This window comes from Lagopus muta, chromosome 20 (assembly GCF_023343835.1).
Source record: "Lagopus muta isolate bLagMut1 chromosome 20, bLagMut1 primary, whole genome shotgun sequence".
NCBI lineage: Eukaryota > Metazoa > Chordata > Aves > Galliformes > Phasianidae > Lagopus > Lagopus muta.
Genome location: NC_064452.1, coordinates 7,249,581 through 7,274,688, shown reverse-complemented (window position 1 = coordinate 7,274,688; position 25,108 = coordinate 7,249,581). Strand labels below are relative to the sequence as shown.

General features: G+C 48.5%; 2 protein-coding genes across 3 annotated transcripts; both read right to left on the bottom strand.

Moving 5' to 3' along the window:
- Nucleotides 1–1,379: 1,379 nt before the first annotated feature.
- Nucleotides 1,380–14,939, bottom strand: RCC1L (RCC1 like). The gene is made up of 11 exons (XM_048967095.1): nucleotides 14,586–14,939; nucleotides 13,822–13,951; nucleotides 11,410–11,538; nucleotides 10,513–10,579; nucleotides 9,367–9,418; nucleotides 8,202–8,286; nucleotides 7,096–7,277; nucleotides 5,935–6,019; nucleotides 4,817–4,990; nucleotides 3,471–3,556; nucleotides 1,380–2,623 (listed from the first exon to the last, which is right to left on the bottom strand). Exons 1-11 carry the CDS (start codon nucleotides 14,880–14,882, stop codon nucleotides 2,546–2,548), a joined length of 1,365 nt encoding a protein of 454 aa, XP_048823052.1. The 5' UTR covers nucleotides 14,883–14,939; the 3' UTR covers nucleotides 1,380–2,545.
- Nucleotides 14,940–15,033: 94 nt separating this feature from the next.
- Nucleotides 15,034–24,887, bottom strand: NCF1 (neutrophil cytosolic factor 1). 2 transcript variants are annotated; one of them, XM_048967097.1, is made up of 11 exons: nucleotides 23,694–24,887; nucleotides 21,910–21,990; nucleotides 21,551–21,626; nucleotides 20,357–20,522; nucleotides 20,196–20,251; nucleotides 19,759–19,881; nucleotides 19,163–19,270; nucleotides 18,499–18,616; nucleotides 18,054–18,161; nucleotides 16,417–16,556; nucleotides 15,034–16,069 (listed from the first exon to the last, which is right to left on the bottom strand). In XM_048967097.1, exons 2-11 carry the CDS (start codon nucleotides 21,982–21,984, stop codon nucleotides 15,951–15,953), a joined length of 1,089 nt encoding a protein of 362 aa, XP_048823054.1. In that variant the 5' UTR covers nucleotides 21,985–21,990; nucleotides 23,694–24,887; the 3' UTR covers nucleotides 15,034–15,950. The 2 variants fall into 2 exon arrangements, with proteins under 2 accessions (XP_048823054.1, XP_048823053.1); XM_048967096.1 differs by lacking the exon at nucleotides 23,694–24,887 and adding an exon at nucleotides 22,195–23,682.
- Between the last annotated feature and the right edge of the window lie 221 nt (nucleotides 24,888–25,108).

Below are 25,108 nucleotides of genomic sequence, written 5' to 3'. Positions count from 1 at the left end.
GGTGCCCAAAATATTGTTGTTTTGGGGGGCTCTGAGGCATCCAGCTGTATGGGCACAGCCCTGCTCCAGGCCTTGTCCTGCAGTGCCTGTGGCCTATTTTAAGCCCCAACTGACAGCACAGTGGGGTTCTGGAGGGCAAATTACTCTTGCTAATCAATGCAAAATCAAGGAGGTTGTGCTGGAGTTAATTGGAGCTGTGCCCACGTGAGGGCCCAAGCTGCACCCACCTCACTGCAAGGACCTGCAGGGCTCTCTGAAGGACAAAGTGCTGAACACCAGCTCCCAGCTCCTCGCCTTTCAGAGCGGTGAATCTGTAGCTGTAAGCCCTTTGGTGGAGCAGAAGCCTTCCTGTGGATGTCAGAAGTGTCAGGTGTTTACCTTGCACCATCTGCAGAGACTGCACATCAGGGCTGGCCCCATTGAAAAATCATCAGTCACCTCCATAGCCATTCCAATAAATAGCAAATACAGTGGCAACTGGTGTTGATGCCGGGACTCCCAGCTCATCTTTGATCTTCCACGCCAGTGAATAACTTGCATGATGTAAATAATGAAGTGACAGGTGCCACGTCCACTCTAACAGCACTGGAAAGCTCTAGCCTGGTTGTCTGGATGTAATCACAGCAGCAGTGCCCACCATAAGCAAAACAAAGGACAGTAGCATTTGTCAGACCTCAGGATCCACCACTAATCCCATGGCCACTAACCATCACAGCATGGCAGAAAGGATCCACGGCCACCGTAATGAAAGTGCAAACAGTCCCACTGCTGTACAACACTTCTGTTTCAGGTTAAAGACCTTGCTGGCATTTAATTAACATACAGACTTTGCAATTTATTGCACAGCAAGACTGAAACACAGCCAGGTATGACTTGAAATCAGTTCTCCAAAAGGCCCAACCCCAAAGGGCACCAGGAAACACTTGTGAAAGAGCAGCTAACAGCCAGCAGTGATCCCACCCACAACCAGCAATCCTGTAATCTCATTCAACAGCAACAGGCACAAAGGGGGCTGTTACAAACACCCTCCTGGCAGTAGGTTTTGCATTTATTTTCAATGCTTTAATACGCTTCCACGTGATAAAAGGGCATAGCTACTCCCATGAGGTCAACAAGATAAGATAGGCTTGGGCAGCTCAAGCCCGATGTAAAAGGTTTAAATTAAAGCCAGCTTAACAAGAATTCACAGCAGTAAAGGTCCTTCACAACTGAACGTTCACTTCTGCTTCCATGCCAGCGTGGAGGTGCTTCAGCTGACAAAAGGTGTTTCTTGCCACAGCCCTGTGCTCCACAAAGCTTCAGTTTAAATGAAGAGTTGCAAGACAGAGCAACCCTCGTGGGAAGCCAAGCTCAAGAAAATTTCCATTACTACCAATACAAAGACTTCATAATTGCTTTATTAAAAACATTTGCTTGGATTTTGAAAAAAATAGTTTACAAAGTGGAGGTATCTCCTAGAGAGACATACAACAACTCTGCCTGAGGGTTGGAGTATTTCACAGCAGTTTTCCAGTTCAGCGCCTGCAAGTTCTGCATCCCATCTCCTTCAGCCTACTGGATCTCAGATGTGCTTCCTGCAAAAGCTTCCCTGCTGAGAAGGTACCAAGAAACCAAGGCTTTGCAGTAACTCTGCTTCTTGCCCAAGACTCCCTCCTCTGACATGCACTGCAGAAGTGCCAGGCTAATTCAAGAAGGCTCTTTGCAACTGAGAACAATCACAGCCCCACAGACAAGAACGACTGCTAGAACATCTAAAAGTCAAAGGCAGCAGTGTGAAGACAAAGTACTGACAAACAGTAAGTGCTGCTCATCACCACTGCGTGTAGTCAGAAGGGAGCTTTGTTTGCAGCCTACTTCCACTGTCCATCAATCTGTGCTTCCATAGCAGTGGCAATGTAGGCAGCATATGATTTATGTTTCCACAATTTCCATAAATTGTCTTATTTAGCAGTACTTTCCCCCTGCAGACAAGTTCTCACTCTCCCAGTTTAATGAATGTGTTCCTTGGATGCAGAGTCTTCAGAGTCCACAGCTGGTGGTGGATGCAGGGGACAGCTGTGCTGGACTCCAGCAGCCAGAATGAGTTTTCTTCCACATAAAAACATAGTAACAGAAGAAAAGTTTTCTCTTGAGAAATAGCTTGGCTCAGTCCAACACTGATGTGCCAGAGAAAGCATCCACAAATGAATGTCCTGAGCTACAGATTTCATCTCCTGCCAGTCTTCCCTGAGGGAGAGAGATGCTCTTCATCCTTGTGCCCAGAGGGACTCACCAGCTGTGGGCTGGGTGTCAGACTCTTTGGGAGCCTGCCACAAAGCTGCCAGAGCACTCCCTGCATTTCCACTCTCTTTGGGGAATGCAATTCCTTCCCGCAGCCGGGCTGGAGCGTTTCCACGATGCAGAGATGACAGCACAGCCAGGCACTGTTGTGGCTGTCTCTGCTCACAGTCACCTCTTGCCTGGCTCCCTGGAGTGAGCCTTCCTTTCCAAGCAGCTCTTCGCCACGACCCTCATCTTCCAAGCACAGTGCCAAGGCTCAGCAATATCACATGAAAGATTTAACCATGCTTACCATGTGATCAACTCCACATGCAACATCCACCACTTCGCCGGGTATAGTTACCTGGATCAGACACACAAGAGCAGATTGCTTCTCAAGATGAGATTTCCTACGCTGTATTTCCCATTTCTCATTCTCCCTTCTGCTTAACATACCCATGGCTTTTGCAGGAACTTACACCTATGAAAGTATCATCTGGAAAACCCAGAGAAAGCAAGACTGAGCACCAGAGATGCTCCTGCATCGAGCAGTGAAACATTCCTGTTCTGCCCTCACAAAGTTTTGGAAAGGCAGAAAGGGAGGCCTCACTAGGCAGACAGCACAAAAACATGCCCAAACCTGAACGTAACCCAGACAACAGGATGAGGATCTGCCCAAGCACCACAAGGATTAGTCTCTTCTCTCATCAGCAAGGACAGGAGAGATGTAAAAACTCAACTTTGCCTAAGGCAGTTTTTGCTCTGATGTTGGGCAGACCCAGCCCACCCACTAGTCCAGCTATGCCTCTTTCACTTGTAGTGCATTTAAAGCTCAAGGAAAGCAGAGGCTACAAATGGCAAGATGCAAGCTTTTCCTTGGAGCTAAAGGAATGCAGAGATAGCTAGCTGTAGAGCAGGACATTAGAAAGAGAATGGTAACTGCTCTCACTTTGGCACAGTGATGTAGTAACATCCTGCAGGAGCCAGTTGTCGGAGGGAACAAAACCCTCAAAGCAGACTCAAAAATACCTCCATCCTGGGGAAGGCTAGACAAGGACCTTTGGAAAAGAAAGCAGTCCTACAGTCACCTTAGGTTTCCACTTCTGCCAAAATTACTTAACCAAACTATGTAACAAATGAAGTTTCTTGCCCTCATGATAACAAAGATGAACTAAAAAATACACTCTTGGTCTTAACAGCATTGTCCTTACCCTCCATGGGAAATACTGGTCTTCCATTCTTCCAATTCCCAGGCACCCTCTTAGATTCTTGCCCCATACAAAGAGTTCTCCTCTGTCTATGCAAACAAAGAATAGAAAAAAAAATAATCAGGTGGAGTCATTAAAAAAAAAACAAACCTCTATTTGTGATGTTGGCAGCTGTGGCTACGGTGCTGCTGGGAGTATAAAGAGCCCTGTATGTCACTGATAGAGATGTTGAAGAGCACTGGCCCCAAAACCACTGGGGGACACCACTTGTGTCTCGTCTCCACCTGGACACAGAGCTGCTGACCACAACCCTCCAACCCATTATTTATCCACTGAATAGTTCAGCCTTCCAATACATCTCTCTCCAATTTAGAGATAAGGATGTGGTGTGAGCCCACGTCACAGGCCTTGCACAAGTGCAGGCAGCAGCCCTTATGGGGTAAACAAGGCAGTGAAACCCAGCCCAGTCCAACACCTGGACAGTGCTTACTGCCCAACAGGGGAGACTTCTACTGGTAACTGAGGAAAAACAAAAATCACATTCAGCTGTGTCAGGAAGTGACCATTTTTTAATCCTCCCGACATACTGAAGCATGCAGATCAGCTCCACAGAAGAGACAACCAAAACAAGTCCAGTTTAGGCAGGCTATAGTTTGTAATGCCTCCTGGATAACAGGGGAGACCAGATACAGGCACATCACTTCCCCAGCGCTGACAAGCAGTCAGGACTGAGCACTTCTCATTAGCAAAGCAGGGTTTTTGCTCAGCAAGCACACGGGTTTCCTGTGCTGCTGCCCTCTGCTGATCATTTTGAAGTGACCTTCACATCCAAAGCTGCTTTTTAAGGCTGGTGTCAACACATGCATACATATCGTGGTAACACATCCTAGCATACTAACTCTTCCCACCTCAGGCTGCTGATGGAATTGGTCAGAAGATGCAAGAAAGCCTGACATTCAAACTCTCAGTGTTAGCTTGTCCATCTATCACTGGAATTCTTTTTTCTTCTGAAGTGTAATTGATTTATTCTGTATGAGAAAATAAAAAACCTGCCTGGCTTTCCTGTTTGAAAAAGATTGATCGTCTTCATTTACTAGAAGAATAACACTTCCTAGAACTTATAGTTCATTTCAGAAGTGACCAGTAAGTAACAGACACGTTCACACTGAAACAGGTTTTATCATAGCAGCACCTATGATCAGAGATCACGCTGACTCCTGCAAACATGCTGCCCCTCCTGCTGCATTCCAGCGTGGTTTAAGCTTAAAGAAAGGTGGTTTTGTCTGTTAGTTAAGCTGAGGATAGCACGGCCATACGACTTCTTCATGACAACAGGACTAGAAACTTACTTGTAAGTGCTGCAAAGTGGCTGAGCCCACAGCGAACACGAGCAACACGGACATCAGGACTGAAGTCTGACCAGCCAAAAAGGCTGGGGGGGATCATCTCTGGCACTGCTGTTTCAGTTAGGTTTGGTCCTTTCCCAAGAATTCCGTATCCCCAGACAAAAACACTTCCTTCTTCTGCATTACAGTAAGAAGACACTCTGTAATAAAGTCTGTGCTTGTGAAATTCATGCCATGACCAAGAGTTAATCAGATCCAAAGGGATATATTCTCCTTTCTCCCAGAGAAGTCAAACACCTTTTGAATATTCAGAAGTAATAAACAATGCATTCCCTTTATTTTTTTCCCTAAGCTGTGTAGGCTCATCAAGCTTCACAGGCAAAACTTTTATGGGGGAAAAACGCCAACACAGTGCAGGCTGGATAAAATCCTTCAGCTAGAGACTGAATATTTTATTATCACTGCTTATTCCTTTGAGGCACAGCCAAACCTTTGAGGCAGGCTAGCTGCCCTGCCTGCCATTCTCTCTTAAAAGGCAGCAGCTGGACAGCATAAGACAGAATAAGATGCTATGACTGCCAGCTTTGCTTCCTTCATGCTAGAAGCTCAAAAGTCTTCACAGTAACTGCACTGTAAGTGGGAATCTCTTCATCAAGACAATCCTTCCTCAAAGCAGTGCAACCCTTTCCCTTGCTCCTTTATTCAGGATCTTTCTTCAAGCTGTGCTCCTCACACTGCTGGCAATCCCAAGAACATTCAGCAAGAATTTTCAGAACTCTCTGCTTTCTAGTCTGCTTTATCAAGATTTATTTATAAGTCTGACTTATAAAGGCCTGCTCCTCCTTCTCAAGTGTTGCCTTACTTCTGCTCCTCCTTCTCAAGTGTTGCCTTACTTCGTTCCTATATCCACCTTCATTATAGGCCACCCATGTGATCAGAAAACAAGGGATCAGAAGGGATCTCTAGTTCACTCTTAAATCATAGCGTTCTCATCATCCAAGCTTTTCTCATACTGACAGAAACTCCCTGCTTCTAGAGAACAAGAAGCTGGCTTCAGTATGTTATAACCCACCCACTGCATGGCCTTGCATTAAAGAGGATGGCTGTAAAAATCAACTCACCAGTTAGCACAATGTTGCCAGTACCTCCACACGCAGCCTCCTTTATCTTCCCAATCTTGAAAGGCAAATGTCTGGGAACGTTCACCTGCATGAGGTTGCAAGAGTTCTTTCAGACAAGGTACTAAACTGGGAAACACCTCCATTTTTAATGCTTTCTATAGTTTTAGTTACAGGCAGTACCTGCTGTTCTGTAATTTGCACATTACCTATGTGATAAGTAGAAGTCCAGCTTTAGCAAAGGTGCCATTCAGCTACCTCAGCCATAAGCACCCAGTCAGGCAGCCACTACACTACTTCTAACAGTCATTGTCTTCAGGCCTCCCAGGCCTCAGTAATTAGCCCTACATTAATGACAGACAAGGAGTAGCATAAGAAACAAAGTGACATATTTCACTAGGGCCATGCTAACATGACTGCTTGCTCTCAGCTTTCTGCCAGGAATAGCAGAGTATGAATGAATTCCCTGACTCTGTTTCTACACTAACTCTAAGAGGAGACCATCTGTCTAATTACATCACTGCTACAACACTTGTGTCAAGTCAGCACTATATTCTTTACCCACAGAAGTTTGCTCCAACAAGCTTCTATGTGCAAAAACCTGGGACTTGTTTAGGGCCAACTCTAAACTTACTAAGGGAGCTGGTGTAAAAATCCAGGCCCATGGCACAGAGTTCAACATTATGAAGTGCATAATTAAGAACCTAATTTCCCTGCTGTATAATACATATCTATTAACAACACCTTGATTTTAAAAGTTATTAGAACCATATACTCCCCTCACCCCCCATCTTTATTTCTTTCTACAGATCCTAAGATTGCCTCATTAAAGCATCCAGCACAAACACTAAGCTGCATCTCATTGGGTGCAAAAGCAATGGGCTGAGGGAAGAGAATACAGTGTGCTCTACCCCCATAACAGACAAACAAACTGGGATGAGGTAACCCAAACCTCTGCCTATCAACAGCTGGGAAACATGCTGCCCTAAAGCTATACAACCATTTCAGACACATTGGTTTTGTAAACCATTGGGAAAATCAGCTTGCTAGTGGTGTTAGTTTATATTGATTTATACTGCTGTCAAAAAAAGAGCTGGGAGAAGCACTTAATTTTTAACTGCAGCCTAACAGAAACGTGAAAACAAGGCCCCCAGGCCAACTGACCTGTGTGGTTTCTGTGACAGATGCCAACTGCAAGTATTCTGAATTTCCCCAACCAAAGAGGTCTCCCTCATCTGAAACAGCCAGACAACAGTCCCCATAGGAAGAGACTTGGATAATGTTCACTCCAGCAATGTCACCACCTAGCTTAGTTGGAACACTAGTGATATTGTAGTGTCCAAGACCTGAAAGGGGAAAAAAAAAAGAGCAAGATGATTAAGAATATTTTTCCAGCCATTCTTTAATTCCTACACCAAACACACTTCAATGGACAAGCAGCCACAAACACCAGCTCCACTAACCAAAGCTTCCTCTCTCTGAAATACAGAACAACTTTATACAGCCATACACAGGACACAGCCTAGGCCCTCATCTCTCTTGTCTGCATGGACTGAAGAGTTTGAGAGCACTGAACAAGCCAAGCAGATATCCTGATGGAGGCAAAGTCCCACAGCACTGAGCCTTCTGCAAAGACAGCCAGGAGTGACAGCACACTCTGCAATCATTTTGGACAACAGCAGGAGAAGTGGCAAAAGATGCTGGGAAGCCAGCAGATGATGTGACAGCTGCTTGGACAGGAGACCAGAATGCAGACAGACCACAGTATGCCTGCGTGACAGAACTGCAGAAAGAACCCGGCTTCAGGAGCAGCAGAAGGACTAAACAGCAGGAAGGGCTCAGAGAAAGTCCTCTGCCAGCAAGAGCCACCAGAAGAAGGGCCTGGCCAAAGATCCCATGCTAAGACAGCAGCTGCAGCCAAAGATCTCTGTTAGTCCAAAGCAAAAGACCCCGAAACGAGAATCGTGAAGCAAAGAAAGTCTGCATGGAAGCAGGGAGCTAACTTTCACATGCCACTGCCAGATAACCTCCCCTCCAGCTTCAAGCAGCAAACACATCCTCCTCAGACTGCATGCTGGGACTGACAGCACGGTATCTGGAAAATGAACTGAACTGCTGTGTCTCTGTGGCTACATAAGAGTACTGAGAACATCTGCACACAGCTGGAAACACACCAGCCCCCTTCCATCCATACATGCAAGACAAATTAAGCTCTGAATTAAGAGCTTGCATTTTAGTGAATGGATGAATATAGCAAGCTGAGCTCCTACCTGTTTGTCCATCAGCTCCCCAACCGCACGCAAAGACAGCGCCTTTCTTGGTTCTAAACAGACTGTGGTCCTGCCCACACACAACCTGCACACAAACAGAAAGCCAGACCTGGTCAGGAAAGGTCACGTGTTCAGAACTGATTCACTGAAGCATTACTGGCAGACAAATTGAGCAATGAACCTCTACAGCACCCATCAGCTCAGATTTTGACCTTTCTCTGCAAATGAAAGTGCTCTACAGGCTACAAACAGCATGATACAACACAAGAAACAGCACAGCCTTCTTTGTGGGAAGTCATGCTGCAGTTGTTTTGAGATCCAGAACAAGGCTTAGTTAACAGAAAGCCAGATTCAGCAGTGCAACATAATAACAGTAAAGAATAAGTAAGAGATTTCCCTTCTCAGAATGCTACCACACAGCTCTCAATGCCAGTTACAAAGTGCTACTGATCCCTTACCATGCACATCCAGGAACACAGCTGTTCTCAAATCTAGGTTTACACTGAACCAGCAATCGTATCTGCCACAGGTTTGGCACAAATTAAAGTCAAGCTCTTCAAAAATAGAGCCTAAAACTTTGCCAAACGTCAACTCACAATTTAAGAGATTGAGTACCAGAAATTTTAAGCAAGCAGATGCTGCAAAAGTACAAACAGGTACCAATGACTCAATTCCCCTGAGAAAAAAACCTTTGAAAAGCCTACCTCTAAGCACAATTAGGACGTGCAATGTTCTCTCTGACTGCTGACAAATACATCATCCTTGCCTTTGAGGATGCTGCACAAGCCAGAAGCAACACCTATACACAAAATACTACTGTGGCAGCACAGCCTACTACTGCTGAACTGCCCCTGTGCCTGGAAATGCTGCAGCTGTGTGAGGAATGAGCATTACAAACAGCCTTGTGCAAACCCTCAGCAGGGCCCACAGTTCACTTTTGAAATGGAAAAGACAAAATTTGAAATAAAGCAGCTCCCCTGCAAGCAGGACTCCAAGGGAATTAATGAAGGTGTTTCATAGGACTGGACCCAGCAGTGACCCCAGGACAGACCACCAGATGATGGCCTCCAGCCAGACTTCACACCACTGATCACCATGCTCTGGGCTTAGTCACTCAGCCAGTTTCCCACCCACCTTCAGATTTAGATTCAGAAGATCCTCTTACCTGTACAACTCTGCTGTCAAAATCATTCAGTTGATGAATTAAATGGCTTTCACTGGATACCATCAAATAGCAACCGAGAAGATAAAAGGCAAAGAGAGCATTTCAGAGGACTGCAACTGAAAAATGTGAAGGCAGACCTCCCTTTACCCAAAGGTCACTTTGCTGTTTGAAGAAGAGTGTCTTTCATGCTCTTATAGGATCAGAAAGCACAGTTCCACTGAACAAAAAAGGGAACTGATTTTGCATTCTCTTCTCCTAGAGAAGAACAGATGCTTTTAAAATATAACCTTTAATGGGAACTGGGGGTGGAAGTCCTCAGACACATTCCCTAGCCTGGAAAGAACACTGACAGTAGATAATACTGCAGCACCTGCATAAACACTATGCTTACCTACAGACTAATTGAAATTAGATCCCAGAGCACAAACAGCAGTGTTAGCATTCATTTCACTCTTTCATAAAAACAGGAATTCTGAACAGTACCTTGATTGTACTGTAATACCTCTGAACACTTCCAGTATCAAGGTGAAGAGCAGCTAGCTAAACTACAGCTATTGCCTTCAAACTCTACAAGCCAAGTCTCGTGGATCACAGCAATCTGCAAGACCTCTTCCAAGCCCAGTGATGGAATCAGTAACTTCCAACACATTCCCTCACTACTCTCTTGTAAATATTTTGAGAATGCATTTTGTGGCCCATAAACACACCGTCAAGGAAATGAGTCCAGCCTCAAAGGCAGTCACAGCACAGAGGTCCAACAAAAGGATGACTCTTTTGTGATGAAATGGCATTTCTAAGACCTCCCCTCTCCCAGAAGAGCCACTTACACATCCCCTCTGAAAGGCTGAAGCAAGGACTACTGATACAGATCACCTCAGGCTATTTATGAAGGCTGCTGTTCCTCACTGTGTCCTGTGAAAATTGTCAAATATTGACTTTTTTTTTCCTGTTTTATGAACGTGGTAAGAATAATGCTCATGTCCAGCCTGGCTTTACAGTCAGGCCCTTTGCATGATGCCTGCAGCATAAAAGCCTGCTCAAGATTAATAACAGTATCCTTATACCACCTACAAGCTTTACTGAAAGGTTCTTTTCATGCAACAATGCTTTTAAGGTTAACAAAGTTCCAATCATTTGGATTCTCACCTGTAAACTTCATCTTCAACAACTTTCCGACCACACTGCCCATAAGAATTGTTTCCCATGGTGAAGACTGAAAAACAATGATAAAACACAGCAGTTTTGTTGCTGCCCAACCTCACAAAAGCTTCTTTGTAGGTACATAAGATATATTAGTAAAGCCCTCAGTATGAAAGTTTAAACACAGCACTTGAAAACTGGGCAGAAGCTTCCTCCCAGCCAAATCCTCTTAAAGTCAAGTGACTGAATCCATTTCAGCCAACAATAACCAGGAGCATTGCTGCAGCAGTACCTGGAGCCCATTGGCTGTCCTTCAGTAATTGCACAGCCCGTCCTGCTGTTGCCAAGGAGACTCAGGAATAGATCAGTGCTCCCACAGGAGTGTCACATCCACCATGCAGCTCACCAGCAATCAGCAGCACTGAAGCCACTGCTCCAGAGAGTCAGCATGGAGGCAGAACGCCAATTCACACAGCAGACCTTCTGCACAGAGCCCGACTCATTCACTGCTTTTATACATGCAGCACTTGGGCTCCACAGGGAAAGTAACACAGACCTATTGGCATAGCTATGCAAAAATGATTCAAAAACATATCTGCCCAAACAAGACAAACAGCCTGCACTTAAAGGAAGCCTGAGGCTAGATAAACAAACCGTATTTTGCAATACTTGCAGTCAAAAAGCATCCAGCACGTTTACAGCTTCAGCCAAACAGCATGCAGAGCACAGCATGATTATCAGCTCAGGCCTCTGCTTCCTGGGAGCAATCCCACAAAGACCTGCATCACACTGACAGTGCAGGCAGTGCTTCTGGGATCTAGTTCTAGAGGACATCAGACAATCTTTCTCAAGTCTTCAGTGAAAGCACAGTCAGCCTTGTTACCAGCATGAGCAACACAGTACCTCCTTCGCTGTCTGTCAGGATCAGGGAATGAGCTCTGCCACAGGACACCTGCAGGACTCGAGTCTTCTGTGGCTCCTCCAGAGGTAATGGGATTGGAGATGGTTCTAAGACATATTCATAGCCTTTGGCTTAAGGAAGAGAGAGAAATAAAGAAGTCAGTTGATTCTATAAAGGAAATTCATCGTATATTTGTTGATTATACTGTACATACACAAAGAGATTCCTAGTCGACACAAAAGGAAACTTATTTTTGAAAGCTAGGATGCTAATCAAAGTAAAAAGGGGGGTGGTATTCATCAATGGGAGAAAAAGATTAAAAGAAATAGGGATGGCTGAAGCCATCCTGAAGAATCACTGCCTAGCCAAAAATCCACCATACATGGACAGTGAAAGCTAATAAAGCACCAGGAAGCCAGAATTGGGAAACTGAGGCTTTCAGCCACACACTCAATCATTTTGTTGAGTACATCTGGATCACTAGAAAGCCTAACACTGAGCTCAAACTAAAGCACTCTGTACAAATGGGGATACTGCAAACAAGGTACAACAGCAGACACCACAAAAAGACAGCATGAAAGGCAAACAGAAAACCTTAGGGCTTCATATTTAAAGAACAATAAAGGCCCTTTCAGAAACTGGCACGCAAAAAACAATAGCAAGCACAGCTCCATAGGGGATGAGAGATCTAAGGTTCAAGAAGGAAAGTGACAGGCTGTATTAAAAAAAGATTCAGCAACTTGAAGAATGTGTAATCAGTTACAGGCAACTGGGGAAAAAAAATGAACAGCAGAACATAACAACTGGTAGGCAAAAGGTTAAGGGGAGATGAAAAAGCTGTGATATCAAAGACTATAACAGGTGAAAGCAAATCCCAGAAGACTCAATACAGTATTCTGCTCACATGTAGCAGCATTTTAACTAGCTCTCACTGCTCAGTTAGAAGAACACCTACACCTGCTCTAAGTCAGGTCTGAAGTCTATGGTCTATCTGTCTAAAGAGACACGGATGTCACAAAACAAAACCCCTTTTTCTCTCTGTTCCTTCCAGTTCAGCCACACCAGCTACTGGGATCTGTGTAATGAACTCACTATCATCACTGATGGTATCTGAAGGACGTGAGAGGAAAACAAACAAGGTGGCTAAGGCAGGATAGGGTGAAGATAAAAATGTAAGTTTAGCTTAGAAACAGCTGATTCTACAGCACGACATACAGCCATCTGGAAACCAGAAGGTTTAGGTTCCCTGTGAAACAGCTCTGTGGGGACACAGCATTAGAATTAGCAGCTATCAAAGCTAGGCTGCAAAACCAAGGAACAAGCAGCCTAGCCAACAGAAAACTTGTCAGTGGAAAGTTAAATGTGGAGCAGAAGCAACCTCACTGATCTGCACATCACCTTCAACAGCTCCCACAAAACAGTGTGCACTCCCCTACTTAGAAGGGCTTGAACTGCAGAACTATTTAACCTTTTTCTGGACTCTTTAGCAAAAAGAAAAATCAGCATGAAATTAAAAAAAACTAAAGATGAGAGGACACTTCTGAAACTTGAACAGTTACAGAAATAAGGCAGAGCAAGAGCTGAAACCTTAAAAAGCAAAACTGAGTGGAGGCTGCTGTCATTTTCCTGCTGCTGTTTAAGTGCACAGACTTCAGCATTCTCCACAACAGCAGTTATTTTCTGTTGGTTTGCCATTAAGTTTAATTTCTTGCCCATAACAGACATGTCATACCTTGATGAATTATGCTCTTACAGTTTATGAAGAGGAAAAACTGGTTATAATGCATTTTTTCCTAATTGTTTAAAGAATATTTTCAAACAAATACCTTTTAAGGAAAGGAAGCTCATGGTTTTTGATATCTGGTTTAGGTGGAAAGTGACAGCTTTCTCACAGAGATAATCTTCTTCATGTGTTTGCGAGTTTGGTATAAGACCAAATGTTTGAATAATGCATTTTCCTTTCAAAATTCAATTTCATATTAAAATAAAATAAATCAACAGTGTCACAAAAAGCCAACACTGACATTGTCAAAAAATCTCCATGTGAAAGGGAATTACTTTACAGATGCAAAGGCAACAGAAGGGAGCAAACTATCTTGCCAAAATCATTTTAATAACAGGTCCATCATATTATCTGTAGACTCAACAAAAAGGTGCTTCCATTTTAGTTATCTTTTAGGCAAGAATACAGGAACAGTGCCTAGAAAAGATGGATGGCTTCCATACCTACCTACAAACCATGAAAAAACACAGCTAAGTTCAAAAACCAAACAAACACATAAACATGTTTGTATGGCCCTATGATCTGCATCAAAACCTCCAGCAAATTTTCTACACCTTCTCATCTGAAGTTTCCCTCACTGTGTGCACCCCACAGCGCTGCCCTGTAAGGCCTTACGACACTCAGTCCTTACTTCTGTCTCTTATGCTTCTCTGAAATCCAAGCTGGGAGTCCTTGTTCAGGCCCGTGCCCCACACTTTGGTGATGTCAGCGGTGTTAGAAGACAGCAACGTGAATCCATAACCACAGGCAGCAGAAGTTATCTTTGAAGACAAACAGAAAGTAGCATTCAGTAATAAGCGTAGAAAAATGAATCACAGAATTGTTAAGGTTGGAAAAGACCATTGAGATCACCAAGTCCAACCACCAAGCCAACCCCACATCCCTCAGTGCCACAACCCCGCAGCTCTGCAACACCTCCAGGGACGGTGACTCCACCACATCCCCGTGCAGCTGTGCCACTCTTTCGGAGAACAAACATTTCCTGATCTCCAAGCTGAACCTCCCTGGGCACCACTTAAAGCCATCACCTCTCATCCTCTCGCAGTTACCTGGGTGTCCGACCCCCATCTCACACCTCCTTTCAGGCACTTGAAGAAGCTCAGAGAACACCTCACTGCTCCCTGCTCCACCCTGACCCAGCCCAGCCATCACACCTGTGCTCCAGACCCCTCACAGCTCTGCCGCTCCCCTCCTCACCCGCTCCCACGTCCTCCTCACAACACAAACCCAACGCATTGACAAAGCGGTCCCTACAGCAGGAGGCGCACGACAGCGTCTGCGTGGTTCTAAATCCCCCCAGAGGAGCCCGAAGCCTCTCCGTCTCCGACACCCTCACAGCGAACGACGCGTTCACACGGAGCTTCCCAGTCTCCAGCTCCCCGGCTCCCCGCCCACCTTCTCCTCCGTTTCCAGTCGGTAAGGCGTCGCTTGGATCCGCCGCGGCTTCTTCCAGCCCGCGTCCGGCTTCACGAAGCTGGGCACGCCCAGAGCGCCCGAGTAGGAGAAACCCCACACGAAAACCCGATCCTTCCGCTTAGCCGCCTTCCCCACGTACTGGAAGATCGGGGCGGCCTCATCGGCTTCCCGCAGCTGCCTGGTGCTCGGCGGCCCCGCGGGTTTGGCCAGGCGGCGGCACGGAACTGGCGAAAGCCCCACTGCTCTCGGCGCCCTCCTCACCGCCAGCGCCGCCATCTTGGCGACCTCTCACCTGCGCCGCCGGGCGCTGTGCGCATGTGCCGTACAGAGCGCTCCTTCCGCTCCCCTCGTCTTAAAGCGGCAATGCCGGCCATCTCAGAGGGCGGGCCCCGCTCAAACAGAGACCCCAACCTAAACCCAAAGCCAGAACTTGGCCCAAACTCTGCCGGCGTCGCCGCAGCAGGGCCGGCTGCGGTGTCACCTCACATAACCCTCGTGTTCTGCTCCCCGCTGTGTGGCAGTGCCACCCCCCACCATGCTGGGTCCCTCTGCGACGGCCAAGGGCCACCTGACCTGGCAGCACTCAGGCTGCGAAGGGGCAGGAACGGCCATGCGAAGCCCTGCAGTCCTTTGAGATACCCTGCCCCCATCTCACACCCCACCGCCATCTGGGGCAGCTTAGCCTCCTGGCCTCCTCACATCATAACCGCCTCCTCGTGGCCACCTCACTTCAAGGCCTCCTCACCCCATGGCCGCTTCCCCTCAAGCAACTTCACCTCATGGCCGCCCGAGGCTCAGCTCACTCCTCACACCTGCACCTCCAGCCCCAGTATCCCACTAGAGGGAGCAAAGAAAGCTTTCACCAGAGAGCTTTCACTATTTAACTGAATTGGTTCAGCATCGATATCTTGTTTATTGATCAGTTGTCCACACACAGCGTGAAAGCGTTGAAATACACGTATAAAGTGTCTCTTTATGCTACGCTGCTTTTTGTACACGTTATTTAGGGTTTTCTCACAGTGATTGAAGCCCTGGCTGCACTCTCAGCACAATGCTGGTAACTGTTAAAAACCAGAAGAAAAAAATCATTCAGAATACAAATAAGGGATAAAAGCGAACCTGCTAGTGATGAGAAACCTGGGCTGTGGGAAGGCTGAGCCCAGAGGTGCTGGTGGAAGTGCTCACACTGCTCCTTGGGGCACCTTGGGGCCACTGTGCTGGGGGGTTAACACAGAGCTTGGGCTCACAGCTGCTCTGGGAGGCACGCAGACCCTCAGCCTGGCTCGGTGCCCCCTCTGCACGAGAGATAAAGCATCTGCTCGCAGGGTTTGGAGGCTGAGAGCCTCACATGATCTTCCTCCTGGTACTCTCTGTGCAGCGGTTCATGATGAGGTCTTTGCTGGGCCGGGGAGGAACCTCAGGCTGAGCCTTTGACTTGTTCTCTTCTTGCTCATTTTTCTCAGCTGTGGATGAAACACACGTAGAGATGGGTCAGAGCTCTGCACAGCCCCACACCTCCATGTGCTCCTCCAGGTCTTCCTGTGAAAGGGCAGAGCTGGAGGCCACGCTGCCCTATAAGGGCAGCCCACACCTGGGGCCACAAAGTGCAAAGGGTTTGAGAGAAAAGAAGACTTGCTTCCTCCTCCCCCTTACATCTTTCAGAGTGGCACAGAGATTCTCAAGTCTATTTGTTTATGCCACGCTGCCAGCAACCAGTGTTGGAGAGCATGAACCATGTCATAAAATCATAGAATAGCAGTCCTGCAGGACTTCAGTCCATGTCTAGGTCAAGGACCCTGCTGAGACTTACAGATGATGTCCTTGTTCTGCAAATTGCCCCTCATGTTCCTCCGGTTCTGCATGTACTTCTTGCTGTTCCTCCTGTAGGTTTCCTGGCTGATCTGCTTCCGTCCCTTGTTGTGGATACTCTTTGCATTGCGGATGGTGGATCTGCAGCAAGTCAGAAATTAAATGTTCCGTTTCCATAACCACAGCTCTCACTCACACAGTTTCCCTCCTAGAATCCCCAGCCCTGCTTCTGTACACTGTGCTTCCTGCTCTACCTTGCCTGAACACCCCTACCCACTTTTCATTTCCACTTGACAGAAGGCAGCAGGTGACTGCCAGCACTGGGGGTGAACTGCTGTTAGGAAGCAATGCTTTGGAAGCATGTGCTGATGGTGAAACCTGAAGCCTGGAAAGTGAAGGTGGGGATGGCAAGGCAGATCAGACACAATGCCGAAAAGGGCAGGAGAGGCACGAGGTTTTCCCCAGAATTCAAGAAACTCCTGGAAGAGATGTACAACATTGCTTGCAGGTGGGTGGATGGATGGATATGGTATCTATGCTGGCTGCAGCACTGAGCTTCCCTGTATGGGATCTGGGGGCAGAGCCTGGGACAGGTGCCTGTGCAGCTGTCTGCTCAGTGCTGTGCCCGCAGCAGACACCGCAGAGAGAAGTGAAAGGCTGAGCTCTGAGCTATGCAGAGCCACACTGCTGTGGGAAAGCCCCAGCATGCAGGGCAATCCCCAGGCAGGCAGACAGAACCACTGCTTTGTTGTCACGACCAGGATGAGAGTGGTGGCTTCCACCACCCACGGCACCATCCTGCTCTGCTGCAGGCACCTGCAGCCTTCAGCCCCTGCCTTGTTTCAGCGTGTGCCCCATTTTGTAGCCAAGCTCTTCCTCACCGCAGTGGGAGTGCTGTGAGCCCAAATTCATGCTGTGGCCATTCCCCGGTAAGCAGCCAGTTCCCACCTGCTTCTGCTGTGCGCTGCCAGCAGCAGTGCCACAGGGACAGGTCACTGTGCTCCCCAAGGGTATCAGTAAGCATCAGTGCACTCAAATAAGCGGATTTGTACCATTTTACACTGCCTCACCATCAACCCATGCTGCAGCAGAGCCGGATTTTGAGAGATTTTATAGAAGGCTGCCTTGTTTTCTTGTGGGGGAAGAAAAGATCCAGGCAAGCTCTGCCCTTCTTAGCCATTGTCGTTGCATCAGAATTAATGAGCTATTATTGCTTTTTATCTTTTTAATCAAAATAAAATCCCTTCCATTAGCTCAAATCCTCCCATCAGATTAGGCCATTTGGCAGCCCTGATTAGTCAAATCTCTCCCCGCTTCTCAAAGATTCAGTGGATGCACTTAGGGGAAAAAAAAAAAATAAAAAAATCTAATTTGAAAATTAAACGAGATTAGCCCAGAAAAGAAACTCTGCAGAAGGACAAGGAGAAATGTGCCTGCCTGATCTGGGCTGGCTCTGCTGCAGTCCTGCAGGATCTGCTCCTGTTCTCTCTGCTCTGCTCACCTTTCCCCTCTCTCTGCATTGCCAGGGTGAACAGGGGACACCACACACCCAAAAGTTTCATTTCACCCTCTCGAAGAAGAGCTTTCACCCTCTTCCCTCCCTCCCTCCCTCCCTCCCTCCCTCAGTTCATTTCCTACCTCCGGGGGGGAATGTTGTGGTTCCTCAGCCCACTTTTCTCAGGGGTGTTCACCTCCCCAGATTTCTGCAGGTACATGGAGGGGTAATAGCCTGTGGTTTCATCATTCCTGCAACACAAAGCAACGCTGCTTGTTCTCCAGAGCACAAATGCAGCTGGGATTCCCCTGGGAAAGTCCAAAACTACAGAGTGAGCTAAGGCTGGGATGAAAGCTGAGGATTCACCAAACAAACTGTGCCAGAATACTCAGAGGCAGGAAAAATAACAGATGCACTTTTTTCCATCTGCTGCCTCCTTGGTGGTTGCACTTAGCAAAGCCACAAGGCTACTAGAAGTCCTGCAAGAGAAAGCATTGTGCAGCAGCACCAAATGATGCACAGATGTCACAGCCCTGATGTGGAGAACCTCGGGTCCATCCCATTGCCTGCTTTCATGGTGTTTCTCACCTGACGACCCACCAGCCATCAAGCAGCTTGTGGATCACCTCGATGGTGTCACCCTCCTTGAGTGTCAGCTCGTCCTCCTCCACAGCCGTGTAGCTTTTCTGCACCATGTACAGCTCACCTGCACACACACAACTGGGACATCACCCCCAGCAATGGGGCTCAGCCTCTCCTTCACTGAGCAGAGGAAGCAGCAGAGCATCAACCTGCAATTTTAGGCAAACCCAGAGTGTTCCAGGTCTCCAAGACTGGGCTGAGCTCTGCTGGTGCAATAGCTGCTCCAGGTCCACCCAGCACTTCTGCAGGAAAAAGCTGGTGAGTGCAAATAGTGAAAGGACATTTATCTAGGCTGAAAAGCGTGTTTATAATTTGGGTGATTAAATGAGGAACAAGGAAGTGCTGTGCTGATAGAGTGGCAAGAGTGTTTTGAAAACCACAAAGACAAAGCCCTGATAGCAATAAGCAGGAAGCTGCAGGACCCCTCCTGCTTGGCACAACAGGGAGGCGGGACAGCAGGGCAATAAGGGGAGTGCAGGAGCTCAGTGCAACGGAAAGTCTGTGCTGCTCCTACAGCGTTATCCCCGTGCCCAGAGGTCCTGCCTTGCAATGAACTGTCCTGCAGAGGGGTGATGCTCTTGGGAACGCTGTGGTTTTCTGAGTGTTTTACCAGCATAGTTGGGCTCCTGCTCCTCCGATTCATCAGGACCATCCATCGGCTCCAGGTAGGCAGCTGGCACCCAGCCCCGCTTGTTCTTTAACTGGCAAAACCACCAACCTGCAAGGAGAGCAGGGTGGGCAAGAGCAGAGACAGCGTGGAGGCTGCAGGAGCGGCCAGCAGCAGCCGTGTTCCCCATCCCGTGTTCAGGAGTTCCCATGACATCCCCCATGACACATCCGAAAGGGCACTGGGGCTGTTCTTTGTTTTTGTGGTGGTGTAACTGGGGAGCCCGGCCACTTCATGCTGCTTCCTCTTGGGCAGGAACCGTTCCAGGCTGAGGCACATGAGGAGGCTGCAGGGTTTTCTAGGATTGCCTCACAACCCCACACCCCGACCAGAACCGACCGTCACGGGGCTCCATGTGAATCAGGAAGCGCTGACAAGTTTGGCGCTGGGCCTTTCCATCAGCAGCCCCTCACAACCTTTATTGTGGTAAGTGACACCATAGGGACACAGTGTTTGGGTGTAAGGCACAAAGGCTGTCCCCACCCCTGCTGAGATGGTGGCCAGGAACAGGGCTGGCCCACAGCAGCATGGACGCCTACCAGTCTCACTCTTCTCCACGACGTCCACCGCATCCCCAGCTTTCAGAGCCATCTCAGGCTTGGAGCTCTTCTCGTAGTCGGCGATGGCTCGGTACGTCTGCAGGACGATGGGGCCTGTGATGTCTGTGGGAGAGAAGAGAGACGTTCCCTCCTCGCACAGAAATACCCTATTTCAGCCACATTAAAAGCAACTCCAGTACAGCCTAACGCAAAGCCTCAACACCTTCTAGGACTCAACAGTTACATCCCGGACTCTTTTTCCCACAGGATGAGGTTTTCACACAGCAGCAGGGCTGCTTTTGCCCTCTGCTGTCAGCCACAGCCCCTGCCATGGGGCAGCCTGCCCCTGCTCAGCCCCATCCACCCACACTGCCCCTCTCCCTGTGCATTTTGCTGTGGCAGGATGCAGCCCCATGCAGCCCCCCCAGGCCTCTCACCGCTGGCGTTTTTCTTTGCATCTTTGGGCAGGAGGAACACCTCGGGCTTCCTGATCCTACATGGAGCAAAGTGGTGCATTAGCTAGGTCCCAAGAGCTAATTATTGCGTGATTAATTGGTGTTGCACCACAGAGGTGAAGAACTGGCCCTGCTGCACTCACTGGCTGTCTGTGACGGGGTTCATGTCATCAGGCCGGACCTCAAAGAAGCTGACCACGTGCAGGCAGCGGGAGATCTTGTGGGGCAGGTTGACCAGCGTGTAGCAGTACTCAGCCAGCGTGCCCTGCCTGCTCTGCGTTGAGCGCTGCCCATCAAACCACTTGGGGGCTGGGGGAGAAGGGAAAGGAGTCATAAAAAGCAGACAGAAAGCCATGGATTTACATCTTGCTCGAGCAGGCTGCTCTGCACCTGAAAACGAGTGGCTTTGGTGCCAGTGAGCAAGTGCAGAACTTGCACAGCTGAGCTCATCCCTGCAGCCCACAGCCCTTGCACAAGCCCTAGGAAAACCCCACTGAACCCTATTTTGGTTACAGAATAACTCCCACAGCTGTACTCAGGCCGTGCCCAGCTGTAATGAGGCTCACTGCCTCCAGAGCACCAGGAATGGCTCAGAGGACCATGCAGACACACGGACATCTCTCCTTCCCAGCAAACCCCACTTGCAGCTCCAACCCATGGCACAGCACTGAACCCCACACTGGGCACACACATGAATGACACCCCACAGCTGTCCCACTCCTGGTGCTTTCAGTTCTCCAAACACAGCAGTGTGCTGTGCTGGGCAGCCTCGTGCTCAGAAGAGGACACTCCTGGCAGCTTGGAATAGCAGAAAGCAGAAAAACACCCATCCTGCTGTGCACTGCAGAGAGCTTCCTTGAGGAGTCAGAGCCCACAGCTACTTCTCCCTCCCTGCCTTGTTTGAGGAAGGAAATTAAACGTAAGGGGGATTTTTCCTGAGCTGCACCTTGCTTAGTTAGGAACAAAGCGTCAGCTCTTTGCCATCAGTTTATACCATTCTCCTTGAACATACATTGCATTGCTTCCCCTTATACCTTTCTCTATCATCACAAAAGCACCAAAGCCATCCTGTGGATGGTGTCACCAAAGGAGGGCTGTGTTCAGCTGCAGCTGCTCAGCACACCTTCTCCTTTACACCCACCCAGGACTGAAGCTGATGCTCTGGGATGCATCCCCAGGGCACCCAGCACCAGGCAGACCCTGCTGGGGTTTTGATTTCCAGCCCCAAAAGTAGGAACAGAGATGGCAGCCAATATCTGCACAGGGGCAGAGCAGTTTGGGGCGATTTTCCAAGCGGCTGTGATTTCTGGTCCAGCCCCCAGGCTTCTGCCTCTTACCTGGTAAGTGTGGGATGATCCGGTTCTCCGCATTGATGTCTCCAGACTCGATGGGGAACATCTCCTTCAGTGCTTTCTATGGAGCAGGGCCGAGCAGGGCTGTGAGAATGGCATGGGGACCCTTCCACAACACCCACAGCTCATCCCTCCCAGCTGCAGTCTGCAACCCAACACCAGGAGAAACCTCCCTGAGGACACCGGGCTCCCATTCCCGAAGCAAAGGAGATGTAAACACAGAGACCCAAGAGCCTCCTTTGAGCCAGGTTTATTTGGGGGCAGATCCAGCTCAAACCTGCTGTCTGCTTTTGCCTCCCTGCCCGACCCTGGATGTGGGGTGGTGTCTCCCTGGGTCTGCTCACATGGAACATGTAAATCTCGGTGAACCGGCGGTAGATGAGCTTTTCAGAGAGGTCATTCCACTTCACCAGGAACATGTAGACCTGCGGGGCAGAGCAGAGTGCTGCAGCTCAGCACGTGGCCGGGACCCCAAACCCCAGTGGGGTTTCATCCTCTGGCTGCTTCCAGCCCATGTCATTCCCATGACCCCCAGCTCCACAAAGGGACGCTCTTAAATGCTTCATCACCGCTATCTCAAGAAATACATTGGCCAGGCTTTTGCCCTCCGCTGCTGGCTGTGCACTTACATAGTGTTGGCTGGGGAAGAACCTCTTCTCATAGCCCAGCAGCTCGATGTGCCGGATGAAGGCATCCCCCATAGCTGCTCCCACTCTGTGCTGCTGCCTCCCTGTGCTCTGCTCCCGTCTGCCTTCGCCTTGCACTGTTTCAGTTAAAAGCCCCAGGAAAACGGAAGCTGTGCTGCAATCACATCTGTAACTGTTCACCCTCTGTAGCTTGTATTGAACCAGCATTTCCTGCTGCAGCCCAGCCCCAGTCCACCCCTCGCTGGAGACAGCGCAGCCTCCAGCCCCAGCAGCCAGGTGACACTGCCCTGGGATGGCACAGGAGTTACAGTGCTCATTTTGCAGGCAGGACAAGCACACTGACAAAGGCAATGGGAGCAGGAGTCTGTACTCACTCCTTCTGGAAGCGCCCAGTGTGCCCCTGAGCCCAGGGACAGCGGCACCATCCCCCTAGGGAAGCAGGGGGGACAGGTTGCAAACAGGCTGGGCCCTGCCTTTGCATCACCATTTTCTTCCCATCACCTGCAGCATCCCCAAAAAGCTGCCACCAAGGATCTCATCACCTCCACCGGTGGCCCTGAGCCAGGCAGGGTTTGCTCCAGCTGCATCAAAGAGATGAAACCCAGCAGCTTTACCCCCGACCCCAGGCATGGGATGCTGCAGCTGCTGAGGTAACACATATGGGTCAAACAAACGTTTCTTTTTGACTTTAAGGTGGGGACTTCCCTATAAGTGAGTGAACATTGAGCTACAAATCATATATATATATAAAAATCCACCTAGAGCTGTTTGCATTCTGCTAATAGCCAGATTGCTGTTATATATGCAGAAACGTTTTTACGAAAGCTCATTTCTTAATTAGGGTTGTACTAAATTTAAACCTGAGTTACAGACAGTGCATCGCTGGAAATAGTGCACATGTTTCTTTCTATTTCCTCATTTTTCTTCCTGTAATGTGAGAAGTGAAATGGAGGTTTTAGGTCTTACTGCTGGCACCGGGTTCGTCTAAAATGCAATGCAAGGCATAACTCAGTGTGCTGCTCGGTATGATGCACTGATTAGTGCTCCCACTAATTGCCCCACAATTCCTAGATAGGAAGAAAAGTCATTTCAGAAGAAAATTCTTGGAAGGGTAACGACCCAGCTGAGACATAAAGCGATTTATGGAGTTCATCAGAGGATTCATGTGTATGGAAAACAAAGCTGGCACCTGAAGGCAGCACCTGATGCTGAGCGATGCTGAGAATTCCCACTGGCTTCAAATGCCAGCAGCAGCAATGCTCCTCAGCACTGCACACCTCTTCTAGGGGAAGCACAGCTTCAGCTGATGGGGTTTGTATGGTCAAGAAGGGCACCGAAGGGGAAGCACTGGATGTGTGAAGCTCCTCGGGAGAATGGAGTGCCTCCTTCTGTATGGCACTGCACCCACAGCCAGCACCAAAGGACTGTGCTGGACCTCCCGTGACACCCAGTCACTGCTGCAGTGAGATGGGGGTGCCGACCTGAGGGTGTCCTACACTGCCTGTAACCAAACTGCTCTGAAGGAGAGCAGAACCAGCTCACGGAGCAGGACAGGCTGTGTGTTCTGACAGATGCTCCTCTGGCACTTCATCAACCCCAGGCATTCTCTGCTGGAAGAAAGAAAACATTCAGAGCTCTGGTAAGGTGTTACAATTGTATTTATTTCCTTGTTTATCAGTACAGCCAAGGCTTTTTAAGGCATTATCCCTCAGTGCCCAAAGAGTGGAACACCTTATGTATTACCAGTTCAGAAATGAATCAGATTTTCATACATGGTCAACACCTTAAAAGTCTGCTGCCTACTATATACATAGATCATTTTCAATATAAAATTGGTATTTGGAAGGTATAAATATCAGTGCAATTACTTTGACAGTTTAATTTATCCCTACTGCTTATCACTCAAAATGCCCAAGACCATCAAAAGAGCCATCAGAAAGAATCGACAGAGCACTGCTGATGTGCACCCCAACACTAATGAGATCTGCCATAGGGATGGACCCAATCCCAGCCTTCAGCATTTCCAGTAAAACCACCATCATCAGTTTTCACTTCACTTTTCCAAGCTCTCATACGCCCAGGCTGTGATGCATTTCCAGGACATCCGTGCCAGGCAGCAGCCTGAACTGTTTTTACAGTTCCTTCATTATAATGCCCCGCTCAACTCATGTTAGCACCAACTCCATATGAGCAGCACAGAGCCCTGCTGGGCAGACAAGGCACGGAGTGCTGCCCCAAGGGCAATGATAGTGAAGGAGGGATGGCCCTCCCTTCTGCTTTCTCGAAAAGGGAAGCTGAAAATGCATGAAAAGCTGTGTTAACTTCATTTCCCCACCCTAAAAACGTCTGGCAGCAATTGTGAAACTGGCTGTCATTCTGTTACAACTTATCTACAGAGGTCCACTGAAGTGAAATATGTCATGGCTATGAGCTGGGAGAGTGCCCACATCACTGAGTCACCAGGTAAAAAAATCCATTGGGCTCACTGCTGTGGGGCTGACACAGGGCAGCACTGCATCCATCACCTGCTGTCACCACTTTCAAAACGGCTCAGCACAGAGCTATCCCTGCCCCCACTGCCACCACAATGACAGCCAGATACTTACAATGCCTCCAAACATCATAAAGCAGGAGCACTTAGACCTACATGGAGCAATCGTGCCAGCACATGAGCTACAGCCCTCTCCCTGCCTTACACCCACAGCATGTGCTGCTTGGAACCTGTCTGCAGAGTTCCTCCTGTCGATGTTCCTCAGCACAGACACCACAGCCAACTGCACACAGGTCTTCAAAACTGTCCTTGCAGATGCACCACTCAGAGCTGCTTTCCTTGCCCAAAGGGTGGAACAGGAACTCAGTTCTTCACTGCAGTATCTATGCTGTAGCATATTCTAGC

Excerpts from the sequence above, each read along its gene's own strand:
- RCC1L (XM_048967095.1), bottom strand. The coding sequence starts at position 14,882 with ATGGCGGCGCTGGCGGTGAGGAGGGCGCCGAGAGCAGTGGGGCTTTCG. Across the intron at positions 13,952-14,585 it reads GACTGGAAACGGAGGAGAAG|ATAACTTCTGCTGCCTGTGG; the intron begins GTGGGCGGGGAG and ends TTGTCTTCAAAG. Across the intron at positions 10,580-11,409 it reads CCTGACAGACAGCGAAGGAG|TCTTCACCATGGGAAACAAT; the intron begins GTACTGTGTTGC and ends ATTGTTTTTCAG.
- NCF1 (XM_048967096.1), bottom strand. The coding sequence starts at position 22,419 with ATGCTGGTTCAATACAAGCTACAGAGGGTGAACAGTTACAGATGTGAT. Across the intron at positions 21,991-22,194 it reads TCTTCCCCAGCCAACACTAT|GTCTACATGTTCCTGGTGAA; the intron begins GTAAGTGCACAG and ends TCTGCCCCGCAG. Across the intron at positions 18,162-18,498 it reads GATGGCTGGTGGGTCGTCAG|GAATGATGAAACCACAGGCT; the intron begins GTGAGAAACACC and ends TTTGTGTTGCAG.